This window comes from Coregonus lavaretus, assembly GCF_964263955.1.
Source record: "Coregonus lavaretus genome assembly, chromosome: 9".
NCBI classification, from domain to species: domain Eukaryota; kingdom Metazoa; phylum Chordata; class Actinopteri; order Salmoniformes; family Salmonidae; genus Coregonus; species Coregonus lavaretus.
The window spans coordinates 54340175-54362760 of record NC_139996.1 but is presented as its reverse complement, the minus strand read 5'-3'; the positions used below and the strand labels follow the sequence as shown (position 1 = coordinate 54362760).

Genomic DNA, 22586 nt, shown 5'->3' with positions numbered 1-22586 from the left:
TGAATTTGGCACAGTAGGAAATATTGTATCACATTGTTGATTGTGGAATGCAAAGGAGTGGCAAGGAGTGGTTGCCCAGATGCAGCATTTAACAAGCTTCTTGTTAGAATTTTTGTTGAGGTTATTGAGTGACAATACTGTATTTTTGTGCCTTAAATGCATGGTTAGTTTTGCAATGAATGAATAAAAATCACATTCGCCAGGTAATAAGGGCGATCTGACCTGTTTATACAATGCAAGGGGAGGTCACTTGTTAATTCACATTCTGTTGTACAAACATTATTATTGCCAAACTGTTACACAAAGCAAATAAAGGTCTTCATTGCATCCCCTCACAATGCAACCAAGTGAAATAATCAGTTACATCCAAGTCAACAGTAATGGTTGTCGAGGTAATCATCGATAAAGCCCATTTTAGTATTTGATGCATTCACCCAGATAACGTGGTGCTCTTACTCCAAAAGTGAGTCCAGAAGGTTATGTTTAGCAGTTTAAAGCACATAGAGGATAACATGGGTAAAACTGACCACTAAATGCATCCACAAACAATTATTACACGTTTATAAGGGCTACGTAAGCATGACATATGGCTTTATTGTGGAATCCATTGGATGACAGTCCTTTTATGACATACCAAGAATAAATCGATCTACTGAATTAATATTCACCTGATAATGTGTTTGTGTAACTGTAGTATTGGCTTTTTATGATTATGAATATGCAATGAAAGTGCAGATGCACTAATTATCAACATAATAACATAATAATACATATTTGAATGAATAAATATATATATTTGAATGAATAAAACAAAAACAAAGCAGTTGTACATTATTTACATTCCTAACACTGTTTAAACAGAATGACATTGCAACTTGTATTGCATTTATTATGATACAAATAGTAAAATGCAACAAGTTATAGTACCTACACTACCAGTCAAAAGCTTGGACACACCTACTCACTCAAGGGTTTTTCTTTACATTGTAGAATATTCGTGAAGACATCAGTGTTAAACAAATCTAAATATATGTTATATTTGAGATTCTTCAAATAGCCACCTTGATGACAGCTTTGCACAATCTTGGCATTCTCTTAACCAGCTTCATGAGGTAGTCATCTGGAATGCATTTCAATTAACAGGTGTGCCTTCTTAAAAGTTAATTTGTGGAAATTATTTCCTTCTTAATGCGTTTGAGCCAATCAGTTGTGTTGTGGGGGGGGGGGGGGGTGGTATACAGAAGATAGCCCTATTTGGTAAAAGACCAAGTCCATATTATGGCAAGAGCAGCTCAATTAAGCAAAGAGAAAGTTCATTAGAGTTACCAGCCTCAGAAATTGCAGCCCAAATTAATGCTTCACAGAGTTCAAGTCACAGACACATCTCAACATCAACTGTTCAGAGGGGACTGTGTGAATCAGGCCTTCATGGTCGAATTGCTGCAAAGAAACCACTACTAAAGGACACCAATAATAATAAGAGACCTGATTGGGCCAAGAAACACGAGCAATGGACATTAGACCGGTGGAAATGTGTCCTTTGGTCTGGAGTCCAAATTTGAGATTTCTGGTTCCAACCGCCGTGTCTTTGTGAGACGCGGTGTGGGTGAACGGATGATCTCCGCATGTGTAGTTCCCACCGTTAAACATGGAGGAGGTGTTGTTATGGTGTGGGGGTGCTTTGCTGGTGACACTGTCTGTGATTTATTTAGAATTCAAGGCACACTTAACCAGCATGGCTACCACAGCATTATGCAGCGATACTCCATCCCATCTGGTTTGGGCTTTGCGGGAGTTTCATTTGTTTTTCAAAAAGACAATGACCCAACACACCTCCAGGCTGTGTAAGGGCTATTTTACCAAGGAGAGTGATGACGTGCTGCATCAGATGACCTGGCCTCCACAATCCCCCGACCTCAACCCAATTGAGATGGTTTGGGATGAGTCAGAGGGCAGAGTGAAGGAAAAGCAGCCAACAAGTGCTCAGCATATGTGGGAACTCCTTCAAGACTGTTGGAAAAGCATTCCAGGTGAAGCTGGTTGAGAGAATGCCAAGAGTGTGCAAAGCTGTCATCAAGGCAAAGGGTGGCTATTTGATATATATTTTGATTTGTTGAACACTTTTTTTGTTACTACATGATTCCATGTGTTATTTCATAGTTTTGATGTCTTCACTATTAGTAAAAATTAAGAATAACCCTTGAATGAGTAGGTGTGTCCAAACTTTTGACTGGTACTGTATATACCTGTTAGGTCAGATTTGGGCACCCTGTTACAATTGCTACAAATTACAATTGATATCACCTGGATTTGAGAACCTGGATTTTAAAAAGCACAAGAAGATATGATACATACCAAAAACCATACTAGGAAAAGTTTGTCACTCTCACATTTTACAAATGATCACAAGCAAATCTGATAAAGCTTACCACGCCACCTGCCAATTAGTCCTGCATACCACTAGGTGCAGAGTAAGACTGGTTTCAAAAGACAAATGACTAGTTTCCTGAAAAAAGAAGCTATTTTACCCCTTCCTTTTTTATTCTCCCTATCTGGAGGACAGTAAAATAGTACTACAGTAGGCACCATGCAAAGAGGAGTGACCGGCGGGGTCGGGATCAACTCCAATCCAATTCAGGAAGTGGAAAATCCTCCTTGAAAATAAATGGCACTTTTTCTTTTCTCAAACTGGAATTTCAATGTATCCCCTGAATGGAGGGAATTGAAATGGAATTGAGCCCAACCCTGGTGACCGGAGGTAAGGTACAGGGGGAGATCGAGGGGTACTAGGTCCTCCGCAGAGGGTGCCACATGGACACAGGTTTCCTCAGTGTTGCCAACATCTGGTTCCAGTGGGTGATGCCCATGCCGCTCGCCTCGGGCCCGATAATCACGTGACCCACGTTCTCGCCCCTGCCGTCGTCGGTGCCCTCCGCCACTGTGATCCTCAGGGAGAGTTCCTGAAGATGGAGCACAGTGTCAGCACCAGCCCTCGGCCCCAACATAGTACAGTGCAATCCTCTTATAGTAATCAAATCAGTACAGGACAATCTGATCACTATAAACGGTTTACCACTATAACTGCATTCACTATAAGATTAGTGCACTGTAGTACTCCAGAGAGGGTCAAAAGTGAAGCCTATGTGGTTCACAGTGTTAATGCAGTCTAACAACAACTGCTCAACCAAAAAACAACTATAAAGTCACATTTAATTTGATAAGAGCGAATTTCATTTGACTAAATCCGTTCAGCTGTCCTTTCACTACCATGGTACCATCCCTTCCCAGTGTCACCTGTAACACGACAGCAGGCACAGAGAAGATCATGGCTTCGTTGAAGATGGGGTTGGTGTCGTCTCTTTTCATGGAGGTCTTCTTCTTGCTGATCTTCTTACCATCTTGCAGAAGGTACACTTTGACAAAGGGATCTATTAACAGAGAGATTGTGACAGCTTTGTTCACAAACAATTTAAATACCAAAAGTGTCATCAGAGATAATAGTCTCTGTGTGTAGACAGCGATAAAAGTAAAACAAAAAATACATGTTTTAACCCATGCGACAATTGTTCTTCATATTTAACTTTACATGTTAGCATAATGGAGGTAAAGTTAGGGTAAATATTTCATTTAACGAAAAATGTTCCCCCTTTTTGAGACATTCAGTCATGAATTCTAGTGATAATTATGGCAAATCACTTTGCAAAAAGCAAAATAGAAAGATAAATTGTTGAATGATTGGGAAATATATAGTATTGATGTGAATAGGTAAATCATACAGGATGCTATACAGTGAGGGAAAAAAGTATTTGATCCCCTGCTGATTTTGTACGTTTGCTCACTGACAAAGAAATGATCAGTCTATCATTTTGATGGTAGGTTTATTTGAACAGTGAGAGACAGAATAACAACAAAAAAATCCAGAAAAACGCATGTCAAAAATATTATAAATTGATTTGCATTTTAATGAGGGAACTAAGTACTTGACCCCCTCTCAATCAGAAAGATTTTTGGCTCCCAGGTGTCTTTTATACAGGTAACGAGCTGAGATTAGGAGCACACTCTTAAAGGGAGTGCTCCTAATCTCAGCTTGTTACCTGTATAAAAGACACCTGTCCACAGAAGCAATCAATCAGATTCCAAACTCTCCACCATGGCCAAGACCAAAGAGCTCTCCAAGGATGTCAGGGACAAGATTGTAGACCTACACAAGGCTGGAATGGGCTACAAGACCATCGCCAAGCAGCTTGGTGAGAAGGTGACAACAGTTGGTGCGATTATTAGCAAATGGAAGAAACACAAAAGACCTGTCAATCTCCCTCGGCCTGGGGCTCCATGCAAAATCTCACCTCGTGGAGTTGCAATGATCATGAGAACGGTGAGGAATCAGCCCAGAACTACACGGGAGGATCTTGTCAATGATCTCAAGGCAGCTGGGACCATAGTCACCAAAAAAACAATTGGTAACACACTACGCTGTGAAGGACTGAAATCCTGCAGCGCCCGCAAGGTCCCCCTGCTCAGGGAAGCACATATACATGCCCGTCTGAAGTTTGCCAATGAACATCTGAATGATTCAGAGGAGAACTGGGTGAAAGTGTTGTGGTCAGATGAGACCAAAATTGAGCTTTTTGGCATAAACTCAACTCACCATGTTTGGAGGAGGAGGAATGCTGCCTATGACCCCAAGAACACCATCCCCACCGTCAAACATGGAGGTGGAAACATTATGCTTTGGGGGTGTTTTTCTGCTAAGGGGACAGGACAACTTCACCGCATCAAAGGGACAATGGATGGGGCCATGTACCATCAAATTTTGGGTGAGAACCTCCTTCCCTCAGCCAGGGCATTGAAAATGGGTTGTGGAAAGGTATTCCATCATGACAATGACCCAAAACACACGGCCAAGGCAACAAAGGAGTGGCTCAAGAAGAAGCACATTAAGGTCCTGGAGTGGCCTAGCCAGTCTCCAGACCTTAATCCCATAGAAAATCTGTGGAGGGAGCTGAAGGTTCGAGTTGCCAAACGTCAGCCTCGAAACCTTAATGACTTGGAGAAGATCTGCAAAGAGGAGTGGAACAAAATCCCTCCTGAGATGTGTGCAAACCTGGTGGCCAACTACAAGAAACGTCTGACCTCTGTGATTGCCAACAAGGGTTTTGCCACCAAGTACTAAGTCATGTTTTGCAGAGGGGTCAAATACTTATTTCCCTCATTAAAATGCAAATCAATTTATAACATTTTTGACATGCGTTTTTCTGGATTTTTTTGTTGTTATTCTGTCTCTCACTGTTCAAATAAACCTACCATTAAAATTATAGACTGATCATTTCTTTGTCAGTGGGCAAACGTACAAAATCTGCAGGGGATCAAATACTTTTTTCCCTCACTGTAGACAAACATAAGAGCTAAAGCTGTAAAGTAGTGTCACCTGCTGTGGTTTTGTCATTGGTCCACACAAGGTTCTTTGCCTTGGCCACCACCACTGTAAGGCGCTCAGCGGTGGGCAAGTAGCTAAGAGACAGCAGAATCTCCCCAACTGCATCCACGGCCTACAGACAACACAAGCCAAAAGAGGCCATTGTTGCACACTGCACAGAAACGACCGTCACTGACGATTCTATAAAGATGAAACTGTTTACATGATTTATCCTCAAAAGGCCACCTATCTCCATGTCTCATGTTCTCCTTCCTGCCATCAGCACCTTTAAAACGTACATTTTATATGCTTTATTACCCTTACAAAAATAAACATGAACGACCTCCCGAGTGGCGCAGTGGTCTTAGGCACTGCATCGCAGTGCTAGCTATGCCACTAGAGATCCTGATTCGAGTCCAGGCTCTGTCGCAGCCGGCCGCGACCGGGAGACCAATGGGGCGGTGCACAATTGGCCTAGCGTCGTCCAAATTAGGGGAGGGTTTGGCTGGTAGGGATGTTCTTGTCCCGTCGCGCACTAGCGACTCCTGTGGCGGGCCGGGCGCAGTGCAAGCTGACAAGGTCGCCAGGTGTGCAGTGTTTTCTCCGACACATTGGTGCTGCTGGCTTCCGGGTTAAGCGGGCATTGTGTCAAGAAGCAGTGCGGCTCGGTTGGGTTTTGTTTCGGAGGATGCATGCCTCTCCCGAGTCCGTACGGGAGTTGCAGCGATGGGACAAGACTTACTACCAATTGGATACAACGAAATTGGGGAGAAAAGGGGGTATAGGAAAAAGCTATTACATTTTTTAAACATTTTCGGACACGTGTGAACAAATAATGTGAAAATGTTCATAATATGAGAAATAAATTATTCACATTCTAAATTTTCACAAGTCAGACGTGGTTTTCGGAGTCGTGTTAAGTTTCACCTGTAAATTTTTCACGTTTGTCCCTCGTGAAAAATAATTTCCCCACGTGACATTTGTTTTCACAGGATTATTTTTACCACTTCCAGCTACATCTGGTCTGAGTAGTACCAACCCTGCTTAGCTTCAGAGGCAGTGAGTGTTTACCTTTGCTTTGTTTACAGCAAATTAGATTAGTTTACTTTCACATGTCGAGTTGTTCGTGAAAAACAATCAAATGTAAAAATCTAATTTGCAGTTTCATATGTGAAAAACTTTAATGTGAAAATCTCACATTCACTGCAAATTAGATTTTTACATGTGATTGTTTTTCACGTAAACTTGCAACTCCACATGTAAAAGTGAGATTTTCACATATGGAGTTGTGTTATGTGAAAAAGCAAATTAGATTTTTTCACGTGATTGATTTTCACATGTGAACTTGCAATTCCACATGTGAAAGTGAGATTTTCACATGTGGAGTTGTTTTACATGTGAAACGGCAAATGTGAATGTTTTTAACATGTGAAACCGCAAATTTCACATGTGAAACTGCAATTCACGTGAGGTGAAAACATGGTGTCTTTCTCACATGTGAAAAGGTGGTGATAACATGAGAACTCTACATTTTATACATGTGAAAAATATGGTTTCACATGTGAAATTTCAGCTCAACATGTGAAAACAGCTATTTCACATGTGAAACTGCAAAATGGACATGTGTTTTTTTTGTAAGGGTAAAGAGATGAGAGAAAGACAGGAGGAGAATGTAAAATGGGCAGTGGGCCAGATTCCAACCCACGCCGACACTGAGACATGTGTGCTGTAGGCGGCAGGCCACAGGCCATCAGCACATTAGGGCAATACTAAAAATCAACCCAAAGGTGCTGATTTTTACCTTGTTAACATCTTGCAGGTAGAGCCAGGCGTTAAAGGGTCTGATAGAAAGGTCCAGGTCAGACAGCTTGAGCTCTGCTAGCCCGGCGCTGATGTTCCTCTCCTCCGCGTCGATGCCGAATGCGGCAAAGCGCAGGCTGTTCTCCTCCAGACAAGATGGATCCAGGGCTATGGAGAAACGCTCGTCGAACACGACTGTGAAAGCATTCCTCTGGACCTGCATCACAATCAAAACATCTTAGTGAGCAAGTTCTAGATCTGGATTATGTCAAACAACACAACAAACATAGGATTAACAGGTCTGCCGGTTAGTTTATAAACATTATTACCAACAGTGAAATACTTACAGGCCCTTCCCAACAATGCAGAGAGAAAAATATTAACATGAGGAATAAATTCACAATGAGTAATGATAACTTGCCTATATACAAGGGGTACCAGTACCAAGTCGATGTGCAGGGGTACGACGTAATTGAGGTAGATACAGTATGTACATATAGGTAGGGGTAAAGTGACTAGGCAAAAGGATAGATAATAAACAGGTCCTGGATAGCAGGGAACTCGGCCCCAGTGATATACTGGGCCGTACGCATTACCCTTTGTAGCGCCTTGCGGTTGGATGCCAAGCAGTTGCCATACCAAGCGTTGATGCAGCCAGCCAAAATGCTCTCAATTGTGCAGCTGTAGACCTTTTTGAGGATCTGAGGGCCCATGCCAAATCTTTTCAGTCTCCTGAGGGGGAAGAGTCGTTGTCGTGCCTTCTTCATGACTGTGTTGGTGTGTGTGGGACATGTTAATTCCTTAGTGATGTGGACACCGAGGAACTTGAAGCTCTCGACCTGCTCCACTCCAGCCCCATCAATGTGGATGGGGGCGTGCTCGGCCCTCCTTTTCCTGTAGTCCACGATCAGCTCTTTTGTCTTGCTGACGTTGAGGGAGAGGTTGTTGTCCTGGCACCACACTGCCAGGTCACTGACCTCCTCACTATAGGCGGTCTCATCGGTGATCAGGCCTACCACCATCATGTCGTCAGCAAACTTAATGATGGTGTTGGAGTCGTGCGTGCATTCGTGGGTGAGCAGGGAGTGCAGGAGGGGACTAAGCACGCACCCGAGGGGCCCCCGTGTTGAGGGTCAGCGTGGCAGATGTGTTGTTGCCTACCCTCACCACCCGTCAGGAAGTCCAGGATCCAGTAGCAGAGGGAGGTTAGTCCCAGGGTCCTGACCTTAGTGATGAGCTTGGAAGGCATTATGGTGTTTAACGCTGAGCTGTAGTCAATGAACAGCGTTCTCACATAAGTGTTCCTCTTGTACAGGTGGGAGAGGGCAGTGTGGAGTGCAATAGAGATTGCGTCATGTGTGGATCTGTTGGGGCGGTATGCGAATTGGAGTGGGTCCAGGGTTTCTGGGATGATGGTGTTCATGTGAGCCATGACCAGCCTTTCAAAGTATTTCAAGGCTACAGATGTGAGTGCTACGGGTCGGTAGTCATTTAGACAGGTTACCTTAGCGTTCTTGGGCACAGGGACTATGTTGGTCTGCTTGAAACATGTAGGTATCACAGACTGGGTCAGGGGGAGATAAAAACAATTCAGTGAAGACACCCGCCAGCTGGTCAGCGCATGCTAAGAGTACGCGTCCTGGTAATCCGTCTGGCCCCGCGGCCTGTTTAAAGGTCTTACTCACATCGGCTACGGCGAGCGAGATCACACAGATCACAAAATGCAAATTAGCCAAGGCTGCTTTCATAACACAACATAACCTGCATCTTAACATAATAGTATTTTGGGTAAATTGTCATACAAACTGTGTGGAATTTCTTCATTATAAAACCTGCATAATATCATAAGTTGAATGCAGCAATTTGTAAGTCGCTCTGGATAAGAGCGTCTGCTAGATGATGTAAATGTAAATAAATGTTAATAATATTCCGGAAGAGTAACCTTGGAGTCTGCCCTTTACAAAACATCAGAATCACATTATCACCCTACTTCAAACAACTGCAGAATCTGAAGCACCACTCAACTGTAAATAAGCACGGCTGGATGTGAATCACATCCAACACAATGAACACATTCTCCTCTGCCTGTAATGTGTTCATCATGTTTTCCTACTTGGAGCATTCCCCACATCTCTAATTTGTGACAGTCTGAACATTTAAAATGATGGTTTAGGCGATTACCACCACTATACAGTGTGACTGTGAGGGAAAAGGGAACCGTCGGAGAGCTAGAGAAAGAAGCCAGGCTTAACGGCTTGCTCCCCTGTGGATTGTGCCGAGTGGAGCAGTGGATCCAGCTGATGTCAGCATTTCCCCCCGGTCTCCAACATTCCTCGATGCAGCCGCACTAGTGGCTATCATTGAGGCCAGTGTGAACGCATTAATACAGTGATTTGCTCTGATCCTGATTATCTTGCAGTACAGAGGGTGACAAGCCTGGAGACTTTGGTGGTTACTGTACATTGTGGTGCAGTGTGGTTGCAATGATCATGTTTGTGGATGTAGCCTACTGTGTGTGACAGAAACTAGCCCTTTATTCCGGCTCAAACCTACTGCAAGAAGCCCCAGGAGACTTGGTGCTGCAAATCAAATACACTTTCCCAGAATAGGATTAGCCCATCGAGCTGAAGGCTCAAAACTCTAACCCAAGGGACTCATTGCTCTCTCTCTCTCTGACTCCAGGCTTGGGTGATGATGTTATCAACACTTCTCAGCTAACAAGAAAAGTTACCAAAACCAGGGGAGAACGACTGCCGCCTCTCATAGAAGCAACAAAAATTGAAGGCCAACCACGGTACTGCAGGCATTGTTAGTGGAAAAATAAATAAGGATCTCCATTATAGTGAATGGGAAAATGGCAAACTTCGTCATCAATTTTCATGTCAATAAAAGAATATGGAGGACAATCAAGGTACCAATAATAGCTTCTAATGCACCAGATGTATGTCCTTGAACCGATTATTTTAAAATCACACACAGAAGAAGTTAAGGATAATTTAGTTGCTAATGGAAGCCTGCAGTACCCCGGTCGGCCTTCAACTTGAGTTACTCAATGAGAGGGGCAGCACTGAGCTAGCGTGCAACATCACTTCCTGGAGTAGCTCAAACTGCGCATGTTATGTCTCCATGAGACACCATTCTAACCGACTTAATTTGGCTTCAATGCGTTATTGAGACTTCACATAGGAATGAATGGTATCAAAAATGCACACAAGGGCATCATCATAGCGCGCAACAGAACAGTGTACTGTCTACACTCGGTTTGTTGTTTTTATGAAATAGTTTTCATGAAATAGTTGTAACTAAAGTTTGTATTGCTACGGATTTCACTACACGGTCAGCCTTTACGGCTGGGACAGAGCAGGCTAACGCTAGCAGTGCTAGCCCACCGGTGTTTTTATCCTCGCTAGCACAGTGAAGAGAATAATTATCTCTGGCACCCTCCCATGCTACCGAAGGGGCTCGGAAAGTTTCAGCCGACTCTTTGCCCTGAACGAGTACCTGAATAAATTTTGCAATGACAGGAATGTCTTTGTGACAACTTTGATTTTCTGTGGGAGCAACCAGCACTTTTTAAAAGAGACGGGATTCACCCTAACCGAAGGGGTTCCAGGATTATTTCCAGCAACATCGCAAACTGTTTTATAGACTGACGGACATGGTCTGGTAGTGCTCCAATTCTCCCTTTCAGAATAAGCAACAGAGGACTTGTAAAGCATGTCAACTCCTGTAGAAATGGCACTATGGTTATTGTGAGAAACCTCATTTATGTTCCTTTAACTCCGCCTTCTAGTGAGTTTACAGTATACAAACTGTCATCTCCTACCATTCTGATAGATTGGAGAAAACGTGGTTGTAACGTTAATAATTTGGTTGTTATTCCATTGGTTACCTCGATGTACATGCCCACACTCATTGAATATGGCGCATTTAAATGTTAGAGCAATCACATGTAAAAACCTTTCTTGTGAATGATCTTATTACTGAGCGCAAAGTTGATTGCATATTTCTCACTGAAACATGGCTGTCATCAGACTGTAGTGCCACTCTTATTGAAGCCTCCCCCCCCGGACTATAGCTTTTCATACTCTATCAGAAAAGGGAAAGAGTGGGGGGACATCCTCTATTTTTACTACTGCTCTCAGCTGTAAGGGCATTTCGTTTGGCGACTTTGGGTCTTTTGAGCATCATGCTATACTGTTTAAATGTCAGCCACCTGTGCTGGCCATAACCCTGTATAGGCCACCAAAGCACTGCCCCATTTTCTTTACTGATTTATCTGAACTATTGTCCTTGAGAACTATGATAAAATCATTGTGTTGGGTGATTTTAATATTCATGTTGACAAAGACACTGACTCCAAGGCCATTGAATTTATGAATCTTTTGTGCTCTATGGACTTTATCCAACATGTTACTGGGCCCACCCATAACCGCGGCCATACTCTGGAGCTGGTTATTACCAAGGGGCTTTCTATTGACATAGCCTCTATTGTTGATGTTGCTTTATATGATCACCTTGTGTATTTTTTACTACCTTGTTGCCCATAGCACAGGGTAATAATGAACCCATTATTAAGACACGCTATCTTACCTCTGAAGTTGCTACAGATTTTATTGAATGTATGACCAATAATCCACCACCTATTCTGCCTTCCTCTTGTGATGATTTAGTTGATAACTTTAATAGCAAATGAAGGGCAACCATTTATACCATAGCTCCAGTAAAGTTGAAAAAGGCCAAATCCAAACAGAGAGCCCCTTGGATGAGTGAGGAAACGAATCAATTAAAGAGGAATTGCAGAAAGGCAGAGCGGAAGTGGAGAAAGTCAAAGTTGCAGGTCTATTATAATATACTGATAGAGCAACTTGGCATCTATAACAAGGTAATTAAACATGCCAGACGGGCTCATTTTTCTAACTTGATCACTATTAATCAGAATAATTTGAGAGTGCTCTTCTCGATCATTATATGGCCTAATAAATCCTACCCCGCTAACCTATGTGAACTTTCCTCCACATCTAAATGTGATGAGTTTGCGGCATATTTCAGAGATAAGATTAGGCTGGGTATCAGTCAAGCAAGACCTGATGAGAAGTTTAATGTTATGTGCCCTAGCCTACCACGCAAAGGCACTATGAATTTATTTTCCCTGGTTGACACAGACATGCTCAGGAAACTTAAGCCTTCTACCTGCCTTCTCGATCCTATCCCCACCACCTTCTTCAAAACAGTTTTTAATTGCATATCTAAAGAAGTGCAAGCTATTGTTAAAAACCGCTATGGTGAAACCCCTTCTGAAGAAAAGTAATCTAGATTATTCAACTCTTAGTAATTTTTGGCCAACCTCCAACCTTCTATTCTTAAGCAACATTTTGGAGAAATTGGTTTTCAAACAGCTAAATGACTTTTTAACTGCCAAATGTATTTCTGAAAAATTCCAATCTGGTTTTTGTACCCACCACAGCACAGAGACAGCCTTAGTTAAAGTGGTGAATTATCTTAGCGCCAACACAGATGCCAAACAGCTCTCTGTCCTTGTACTCTTAGATTGAAGTGCTGCATTTGACACTGTTGAACATGATGTCTGTCACGCGTGCTGTAGGTGGGTGTAGTGGTGGAATCAAACGCAGGACACCGAAGTATAGTCCAACAGACTTTAGTAACTCTCCAACAAGGAAATAACGAGAACACTTGCCCGTAGGCGAAATAACGCACGAAGGCGAACAAAACAAATGCGCACTACACAGGTGCGTAAACACTCCACGCAGTGGAGGGAAGCTCAACCGAGCGAAATAGCGAACATCAGCCCTACACACGACAGACAAAAATCAATAACACACAACACCTGACAAACACAACGAGAACTAAATAGGACACTAATGACACTAAATGAAAACAGGTGTGACAACAATCAGACAAAACCAAACGAACATGAAACATACAACGGTGGCAGCTAGTATTCCGGAGACAACGAACGCCGAAGCCTGCCCGAACAAGGGAGAGAGGCAGCCTCGGCCGAAACCGTGACAATGTCCTTCTGGATAGACTGGAGAGGTGGGTTGGCCTCTCCGGTCCAGTTCTAAATTCTAACCTATTTAACCGGTCGAGAGTTTTTTGTAACCCTTGGTGGACATAACTCAGAGAAAATACATATCACATGTGGCGTTCCACAAGGTTCGGTTCGATTTTGGGTCCGGTACTGTTCAGTTTCTATATGTTACCCCTTGGCAGCGTTATCAGAAAGCACAGCATTGATTTTCACTGCTACGCAGATGATACACAACTTTACATTTCTGTGTCACCAGAGGAATTTAGCTCCAATGATAAATTATTAGACTGTATTAGTGGGCGGCAGGTAGCCTAGTGGTTAAGAGTTTTGGGCCAGTAACCAAAAGGTCGCTGGTTCGAATCCCTGAGCTGACTAGGGGGGGGGGGGGATCTGCCAATGTGCCTTTGAGCAAGGCACTTAACCCTAATTGCTCCTGTAAGTCGCTCTGGATAATAGCGTCTGCTAAATGAATCAAATGTCAAATGTAAATGTATTAGTGATTTAAATACTTGGATGGCTCACAACTTTCTTCAGCTAAATCAAGACAAGACCGAGGTACATATTGTTGGAGCCAAAGCAGAGAGAATCTAGCCGCACATTTTAATTCAAAGGCAATAAAGATAAAATACCAGGTTAAAAGAAAACTAAGTGATATTTTAGATTCTGAACTAAATTTCAAATCACACAATAGGAATATGACCAAAATAGCTTTTTACCACCTGAGGAACATTGACAAGGTGTGGACCGTTTCTCTCTCAGGCTGAGACTCGTCCATGCTTGACGACTGTAAAGCTCTCCTGTCTGGTCTACCCAAGAAAGCCATTGGTCAACTGCAAAACATACAGAATGCTGTAGCACGGGTACTGACCAAGACCAGATGGAGAGCACACATTACACTGGTTTTAAGGTCTCTGCACTGGCTGCCTGTGAGTTTTAGAATACATTTTAAGATTCTTCTATTGGTTTATAATCAATCCACGATTGTGCACCCCAATACATGTCAGACATGTTTTTAAGTTATGTACCCAGTAGGTCCCTCAGGTCCTCTGGCACTGGCCTTTTAACTATCCCAAAGCCTAGGACCAAGAGGCATGGACAGGCAGCCTTTAGTTATTATGCCCCCAGCCTCTGGAATAGCCTGCCAGAGAACCTGAGGGGGGACACAACTGTGGACATATTTAAAAGAGATCTTAACACACATATTTTTAGCTTAGCTTTTCTTTAGGGTGCTTTTTAGTTGTTCAGTTTGTGTCATTCTTTTGTTTGTTGTGTAGTAAATATTTCAGCTTTTATTTTCATTGTTTTTTATTCGTTTTTTCCTATAAAGCACATTGCGTTGCATTCCACGTATGAAATGTGCTATATTGTCACACTCTGGCTCCAGGACTTGTGTATTTGAGCCAGGGTGTATGTTGTTTTGTTGGGTTTTGGGTGATGTTTTATGGTTGCATGTCTGTCACGTTTATTTCTAGGTGGGGAGTTCTGTTGTGTCTATTTCTAGGTTGTGGTTGTGTTTCCTTGTTTGTATTCAATGACTCCCAATCGGAGGTAACGAGTGTCAGCTGTCGGCTCGTTATCTCTGATTGGGAGCCATATTTAAGATGTAGGTTTTCTTGTGTTAGTTGTGGGTTTTTGTTCTATGTTCAGTCGGTGTACTGAGGACGTTACGGATCGTGTTTTGTTTTGTCGTTATTTCAACATTAAAGTCATCATGTTCACTCCCAACGCTGCGCTTTGGTCCTACTTTATTGGCGATCGTGACAGAAAAACCCACCACAACGAGACCAAGCAGCAGTTGGATAACGGGTGGTGGAGCCAGAAGAGCGAAGGTTGGGAGAGGACTATGGAGGCCTGGTCCACCGAGAGGAGAGACCCCCAGAAAATTTTTAGGGGGGGGCTCACGACGTCGGGGCAGAAGGTGTACGGCCCGGAGGAGTGCAAGAGGTTGGCAGATATGGCCGCCAGTTTAAGGGGGCCACTGGTTACGAAGGGGATGGAAAGTGTGGAGGCACGGCGAGAGGTACTGGGGGGTGTTTCCAGTCCGGTCCGGCCCGTTCCTGATCCCCGTGTAGGGCCAGGGGTGTGTGTCCCCAGTGCGGTTCTGCCTGTCCCTGCTCAACGCCCCGAGCCTACGGGGTGCGTCGTCAGCCCTGTCCAGCCAGAGCCGTCTGCCAGACAGGATCAGCCAGAGCCTTCCGCCAGCCAGGATCCGCCAGAGCCGTCCAGCCATGAGCAGCCAGATCCGTCAGCCGGCCATGAGCAGCCAGATCCGTCAGCCAGCCATGAGCAGCCAGATCCGTCAGCCAGCCATGAGCAGCCAGATCCGTCAGCCAGCCATGAGCAGCCAGATCCGTCAGCCAGCCATGAGCAGCCAGATCCGTCAGCTAGCCATGAGCAGCCAGATCCATCAGCCAGCCATGAGCCGTCCAGCCAGGATCCGCCAGAGCCGTCCAGCCAGGATCCGCCAGAGCCGTCCAGCCAGGATCCGCCAGAGCCGTCCAGCCGGGATCCGCCAGAGCTGTCCAGCCGGGATCCGCCAGAGCCGTCCAGCCGGGATCCGCCAGAGCCGTCCAGCCGGGATCCGCCAGAGCCGTCCAGCCAGGATCCGCCAGAGCCGACCAGCCAGGAGCCACCAGAGCCGTCCAGCCAGTATCCGCCATTCAGCCTGGTACTGCCCCTTAGTCCGGTACTGCCCCTTAGTCCGGTACTTCCCCGTAGTCCGGTGCTGCCCCTTAGTCCGGTGCCGCCCCTTAACCCAGTGGGGTGTAGTTGGGGGGTGGTAATGTGGAGGAGGCTAGGGAAGCGGGTGGTGACTAAGGTGGGATGGGGACCACGACCAGGGGCAGAACCGCCACCGTGGACAGACGCCCACCCAGACCCTCCCCTAGACTGTATGCTGGTGCGCCCGGAGTTCGCACCTTTAGGGGGGGGTACTGTCACACTCTGGCTCCAGGACTTGTGTATTTGAGCCAGGGTGTATGTTGTTTTGTTGGGTTTTGGGTGATGTTTTATGGTTGCATGTCTGTCACGTTTATTTCTAGGTGGGGAGTTCTGTTGTGTCTATTTCTAGGTTGTGGTTGTGTTTCCTTGTTTGTATTCAATGACTCCCAATCGGAGGTAACGAGTGTCAGCTGTCGGCTCGTTATCTCTGATTGGGAGCCATATTTAAGATGTAGGTTTTCTTGTGTTAGTTGTGGGTTTTTGTTCTATGTTCAGTCGGTGTACTGAGGACGTTACGGATCGTGTTTTGTTTTGTCGTTATTTCAACATTAAAGTCATCATGTTCACTCCCAACGCTGCGCTTTGGTCCTACTTTATTGGCGATCGTGACATATATAAATATAACTTGACTTGATATGATCGATGGCTTTGTTCATTCAAAACAGAGAGAACTTTCTGTCTGGTTTCTGAGAACATTTTCAACAAGAACGATCCCAGAACATCATTAGTGTTGCATCTTCAGTGAAACATGATATCACAGAACCATTCTGCAAAGCCAAAATAAAATATGATAATATCAATCTAAAATACTATTACCACACTCACACACTCACCCTGGTGACGCCCACGTTGAGTTCCTCAGGAACCAAGGTGACCCGGATAAAGCAGCCGGGGAAGTCCCCTTCCTCCTTCTCCAGCAGGTCCTTGCCCTGGTGCAGGGCGATGTGGAGCACCCCCGGCCCAGGCCCTGGTCGGGCCTCGTACTCCAGGGTCACCTCCAGCTGCCCCACTGTGTAGTCGTGGCCAAAATTGTTGCCGATGGAGGAGATGGAGCTGAGAGAGTCGGTGGACATGGAGCGGTTGAAGGGCACCACCCCACTGGCAGGATCCATCAGGTCCCGGCTCATCAGCTCCAGGTGGCCCAGGTCCCTCAGCCCATCCGGGGTGTCCACCAGCTGCAGGCTGGGCTTACGACTCAGGTTGATGGAGGCGGAGGCCCGTCGGTGGTTGTTGGCGACCACTCTCTGAGGATACAAACAATGCAAAATTACACATCAACTCTTGCATCAAGGTCTAAGAAATTCAATAATATTTTATTAGGTAACACTTCATATGAAGGCGGTATACATAACAACTTTATGAAACCAGTCATAAGTACCTTTATGTGTGTTGCAGTATTATTCATAACAACCTTCGTAAGACATTTATTCAACATCATTCATAAGAAATTTCCAAATTAAAGGCCTATTGTAAAATGGAAATGTGTATTTTAACTGTCACAGTACCCAACCTCCTAACACACCATTTATTTTTATTTTTTATTTTTTTAACCTTTATTTAACTAGGCAAGTCAGTTAAGAACAAATTCTTATTTACAATGACGGCCTACACCAGCCAAACACGGACGACGCTGGGCCAATTGTGCGCCGCCCTATGGGACTCCCAATCACGGCCAGTTGTGATACAGCCTGGAATCAAACCAGGGGGTCTGTAGTGATGCCTCAAGCACTGAGATGCAGTGCCTTAGACCGCTGCGCCACTCGGGAGCCCATTCACGCAACATGCTGAGAGTTTAGGGGTTAAATGCATTGCTCAAAGCCCTGGGTGTAGTACCTTTCAAATACATAAGCTAGCTGAGCTTGCCTGGGGCAATGAAATCAATGGAATAGTCCCAAAAGTGCAAACTCCGCCCACCCATCTGGCACTCCAGGCATGCTCAAGCAAACGCTCAAATAATGTGAAAGATTTCTGACACCATTAGGATTGCACCTGAGAAATGGTTTGCCATTGTAATGTTGTAGTAAGCAATCTTAGCTGAGACCTGAAGACTTGCATTACCTCCTTTACCTTTATCTTAGCAGGCTAAGACAGTATGGTGGTGAGTGAGCAGGAGACCTGGGCTTGAACCCACCCCAGTTAGTAACACCAGCAACCATCTGGCTCATTCCTACCAGAAATGTTCATACTATAATAATAAGGGACCTCTTATGAATAATGTTGAATAAATCTGTTACGAATGCTGTATGAATGATATTGCAACATTCATGAAGGTGTGGTGAATTCCTTATGTATACCCCTTCATATAAAGTGTTACCTTAGTTTAATTTCAGGGTACAGTGTGAACCAGTATCTGTGCGTTAGAGACCTCTCTAACCCCAGAAAGCGCAGATTAAAACTCCCATTCACCAGCTCTGCAAGCGTTATAATTTCAAAATTTGTTCGTTGATCACCAAATATGGAGTTTCGCTGAGCAAATATCTTCATTTACTCCCGTTAGGCCCAGTATGTACTTCCAAAAAAAGGTGTAAATAAAATGTACAAGCAACCGAGAAATGCCTATTCCGCACCTCCAATGTATTGAGCCGTTCTAGACTAACAACCTGTGCGTGGTAAGTAATGAGTGATTGGAGGTGCCGAATAGACATTTGTTTTTCGTTTTTAGTACATTTTTATTTATAACTTTTTGGTAAGTACATACCAAAAAACATAGTGGTGCAGCCAGGAAACGGTGCTGAGCTCGTATGCAAAATCTTTATCACAGGTCCACCTTACCAAACTCTGGAGAGAAAAACGGCACATTCACAACATGCTCTCCTTCTCTTCGGTAGCACGTGTTTGGCCATCCTGATCCTCAAAACTAAATCATGAAGCTATACATGTACATTTAGCCTACCTTCTGCCACTTCTCTTGGGTAATCGAGTATCCTCTCCATCTCCAGCTGCCCTTTTCCACTTGAATTTATTCCATTTGTCAATTGTTTTTAGCATCTATTAATAGGCTGGACAATAGAACGAGTCAAATTTCACCCAAGACTGAAAAACAGCCAAAGAACGTTGGTTGAGCTGGAACACTAGCGCGAGGCCATAGCAAATAAATTGAAACGAACTTTCGCTGAGCCTCTTTTGACTGGAATGAAACTTAGAATTAAATTTTCCCTAAAAAAATTATACCTTTTCATTTTACTACTACAATCTGTTCTTAGGACGAAACTGAAAAATAACAACTTGTGTAGAAAGTAAACATCCGCACCTCGATGGTGCCAAGTGTGCTTATGTCTGCATAAGGAGGAAGTAGGGAAAAAATGGCAACTTCTGACTATTTCTGGTCTAGAGATCGATGACAATGGAGTACGCTGCCCAGCCTTACATAATTAGAAAGAGGAGATTATCCTGAATAAAACGATGTCCTACTTGAAAAAATCAAAATGTACACATTGCGAGATATTTGGCAAAATATACCAGCATACCTCTCCATAGGAAAACAATGGGGGGAGCTCAGCATTCCAAAGGCAACAAGTATTTTGGGGCTAGCGTTTAATGACAACGGAGTACGCTGCCCAGCCGTACATAATTAGAAAGAGGAGATTCTCATGATTAAAATGGTTTCTGACTTGAAAAAATCTAAATATACACATTGCGAGATACACTGCTCAAAAAAATAAAGGGAACACTAAAATAACACATCCTAGATCTGAATGAATGAAATAATCTTATTAAATACTTTTTTCTTTACATAGTTGAATGTGCTAACAACAAAATCACACAAAAATGATCAATGGAAATCAAATTTGTCAACCCATGGAGGTCTGGATTTGGAGTCACCATCAAAATTAAAGTGGAAAACCACACTACAGGCTGATCCAACTTTGATGTAATGTCCTTAAAACAAGTCAAAATAAGGCTCAGTAGTGTGTGTGGCCTCCACGTGCCTGTATGACCTCCCTACAACGCCTGGGCATGCTCCTGATGAGGTGGCGGATGGTCTCCTGAGGGATCTCCTCCCAGACCTGGACTAAAGCATCCGCCAACTCCTGGACAGTCTGTGGTGCAACGTGGCATTGGTGGATGGAGCGAGACATGATGTCCCAGATGTGCTCAATTGGATTCAGGTCTGGGGAACGGACGGGCCAGTCCATAGCATCAATGCCTTCCTCTTGCAGGAACTGCTGACACACTCCAGCCACATGAGGTCTAGCATTGTCTTGCATTAGGAGGAACCCAGGGCCAACCGCACCAGCATATGGTCTCACAAGGGGTCTGAGGATCTCATCTCGGTACCTAATGGCAGTCAGGCTACCTCTGGCGAGCACATGGAGGGCTGTGCGGCCCCCCAAAGAAATGCCACCCCACACCATGACTGACCCACCGCCAAACCGGTCATGCTGGAGGATGTTGCAGGCAGCAGAACGTTCTCCACGGCGTCTCCAGACTCTGTCACGTCTGTCACATGTGCTCAGTGTGAACCTGCTTTCATCTGTGAAGAGCACAGGGCACCAGTGGCGAATTTGCCAATCTTGGTGTTCTCTGGCAAATGCCAAATGTTCTGCACGGTGTTGGGCTGTAAGCACAACCCCCACCTGTGGACGTCGGGCCCTCATACCACCCTCATGGAGTCTGTTTCTGACCGTTTGAGCAGACACATGCACATTTGTGGCCTGCTGGAGGTCATTTTGCAGGGCTCTGGCAGTGCTCCTCCTGCTCCTCCTTGCACAAAGGCGGAGGTAGCAGTCCTGCTGCTGGGTTGTTGCCCTCCTACGGCCTCCTCCACGTCTCCTGATGTACTGGCCTGTCTCCTGGTAGCGCCTCCATGCTCTGGACACTACGCTGACAGACACAGCAAACCTTCTTGCCACAGCTTGCATTGATGTGCCATCCTGGATGAGCTGCACTACCTGAGCCACTTGTGTGGGTTGTAGACTCCGTCTCATGCTACCACTAGAGTGAAAGCACCGCCAGCATTCAAAAGTGACCAAAACATCAGCCAGGAAGCATAGGAACTGAGAAGTGGTCTGTGGTCACCACCTGCAAAACCAGTCCTTTATTGGGGGTGTCTTGCTAATTGCCTATAATTTCCACCTGTTGTCTATTCCATTTGCACAACAGCATGTGAAATGTATTGTCAATCAGTGTTACTTCCTAAGTGGACAGTTTGATTTCACAGAAGTGTGATTGACTTGGAGTTACATTGTGTTGTTTAAGTGTTCCCTTAATTTTTTTGAGCAGTGTATTTTGTGAAATAAACAGACATACCTATATTTCCCCTATAGGAAACAATGGGACGACCTCATAGTTCCATGATTATTTTTTTTGTTTGATGACGTTTAACTACCAGCAATTGGTAACAGCATTGTAAGCTGCCCAAATTTACATAATTAGAAATAATAGGTTATCCTGATTTAAAATGGTGTAGAACTTCAAACGATTAAAATACATACATTTTGAGATATTTGGCGAATGGCAGTCTGAAAGTTCTAAGAGCAGTCTTTTATTTAACCAGCTTACCATGTATCTGCTGCTATTTGCCTTTTTTGTGTTAGAAATGTTGTGGTTTGAACTAGGCCTCTATGTGAAAGCGTGGCAATAACTTATTAACTTCTCATTATTCACAGATTTACTTCTCTGATGACCAGGCAGGCAGACAGGCAGCACACCTGCATTTCAGCAAAGCAAAGGCTCTTTTAAGAGCTACCAGATTTATTTAAAAAAGCACATTTTATGTGTCCAGTGTCTGTGTTTATATGTTAAGGGGGTGTTACTTTGGCATATAATGTTACCCATGTAAAGAAAGTGTTTTTTAAATAATTAACAAAATCTATGGTGTTTTTTGTATATGCGAATGGCCATCAGTTTTATTGTTATGCTGAAAGTATGTTTATTTTATGGTTGTAAGTGATAAAATGAACTAGCAAATATTTTATATTTAGCAATTCTGAGTAATTACTACTTCAGTAAGGATATACACTTTATTCAGGGATCTTAGGTACATCAACTTTGATGGTCTGATCAGATTGTTAAAGAAAATGAATGAACTGCAATTACTAAATATTTAAATAGATGGCAGCATAAGACCACAAATGAAATTTCAGAAGAGTAGTTTTATTCCTGGATACACCCCCCCCCCCCCTAAAATAGGTTATATCTAGGGTTAGGTTTTTTAAGGCAAAAAAACTGTATGGGTTTATAGCTCTCTTGATCCTCCCTGTGGCCTTCTGTGTGTACTATATAACTCATTTGCGACGCTTGCTAGGCTCATTATCTGAGGTAGCAACTGCGTCAGATCTTCAAATCAATGAACTAGACCTATCCATTTGGTTTGCAACTCAGTGAACCTGCGTGGCATTCGCTCAATTCGATGCCTACGAACACACAGATTTAGACGCATATCAAATTACCCAGCAGCCATTTAGAAACAACAAATCGTCAAAAAAATATGTTATTTCTAAATTAAAAACGGTATTCTGGCTGTTTATCAAATCAAATCAAATTGTATTTGCCACATGCGCCGAATACAACAGCTGTAGACATTACAGTGAAATGCTTACTTACAAGCCCTTAACAAACAATGCAGTTTTTAAGAAAATAACAACTTCAGTAAAA

General features: G+C 43.9%; 1 protein-coding gene across 1 annotated transcript in view; it reads right to left on the bottom strand.

Annotated features, from left to right (window-relative positions):
* Nucleotides 1-2786: 2786 nt before the first annotated feature.
* The window catches only part of syt12 (synaptotagmin XII), a gene marked incomplete at both ends in the record, with an annotated part of 32648 nt that continues 12848 nt past the window's right edge, over nt 2787-22586 (bottom strand). The window contains 5 exons of the mRNA XM_084168252.1: nt 2787-2960; nt 3295-3428; nt 5429-5549; nt 7218-7433; nt 16823-17233. Of these exons, the coding sequence (XP_084024378.1) occupies nt 2787-2960; nt 3295-3428; nt 5429-5549; nt 7218-7433; nt 16823-17233 (1056 nt within the window). The remainder of the gene's footprint in view (nt 2961-3294; nt 3429-5428; nt 5550-7217; nt 7434-16822; nt 17234-22586) is intronic.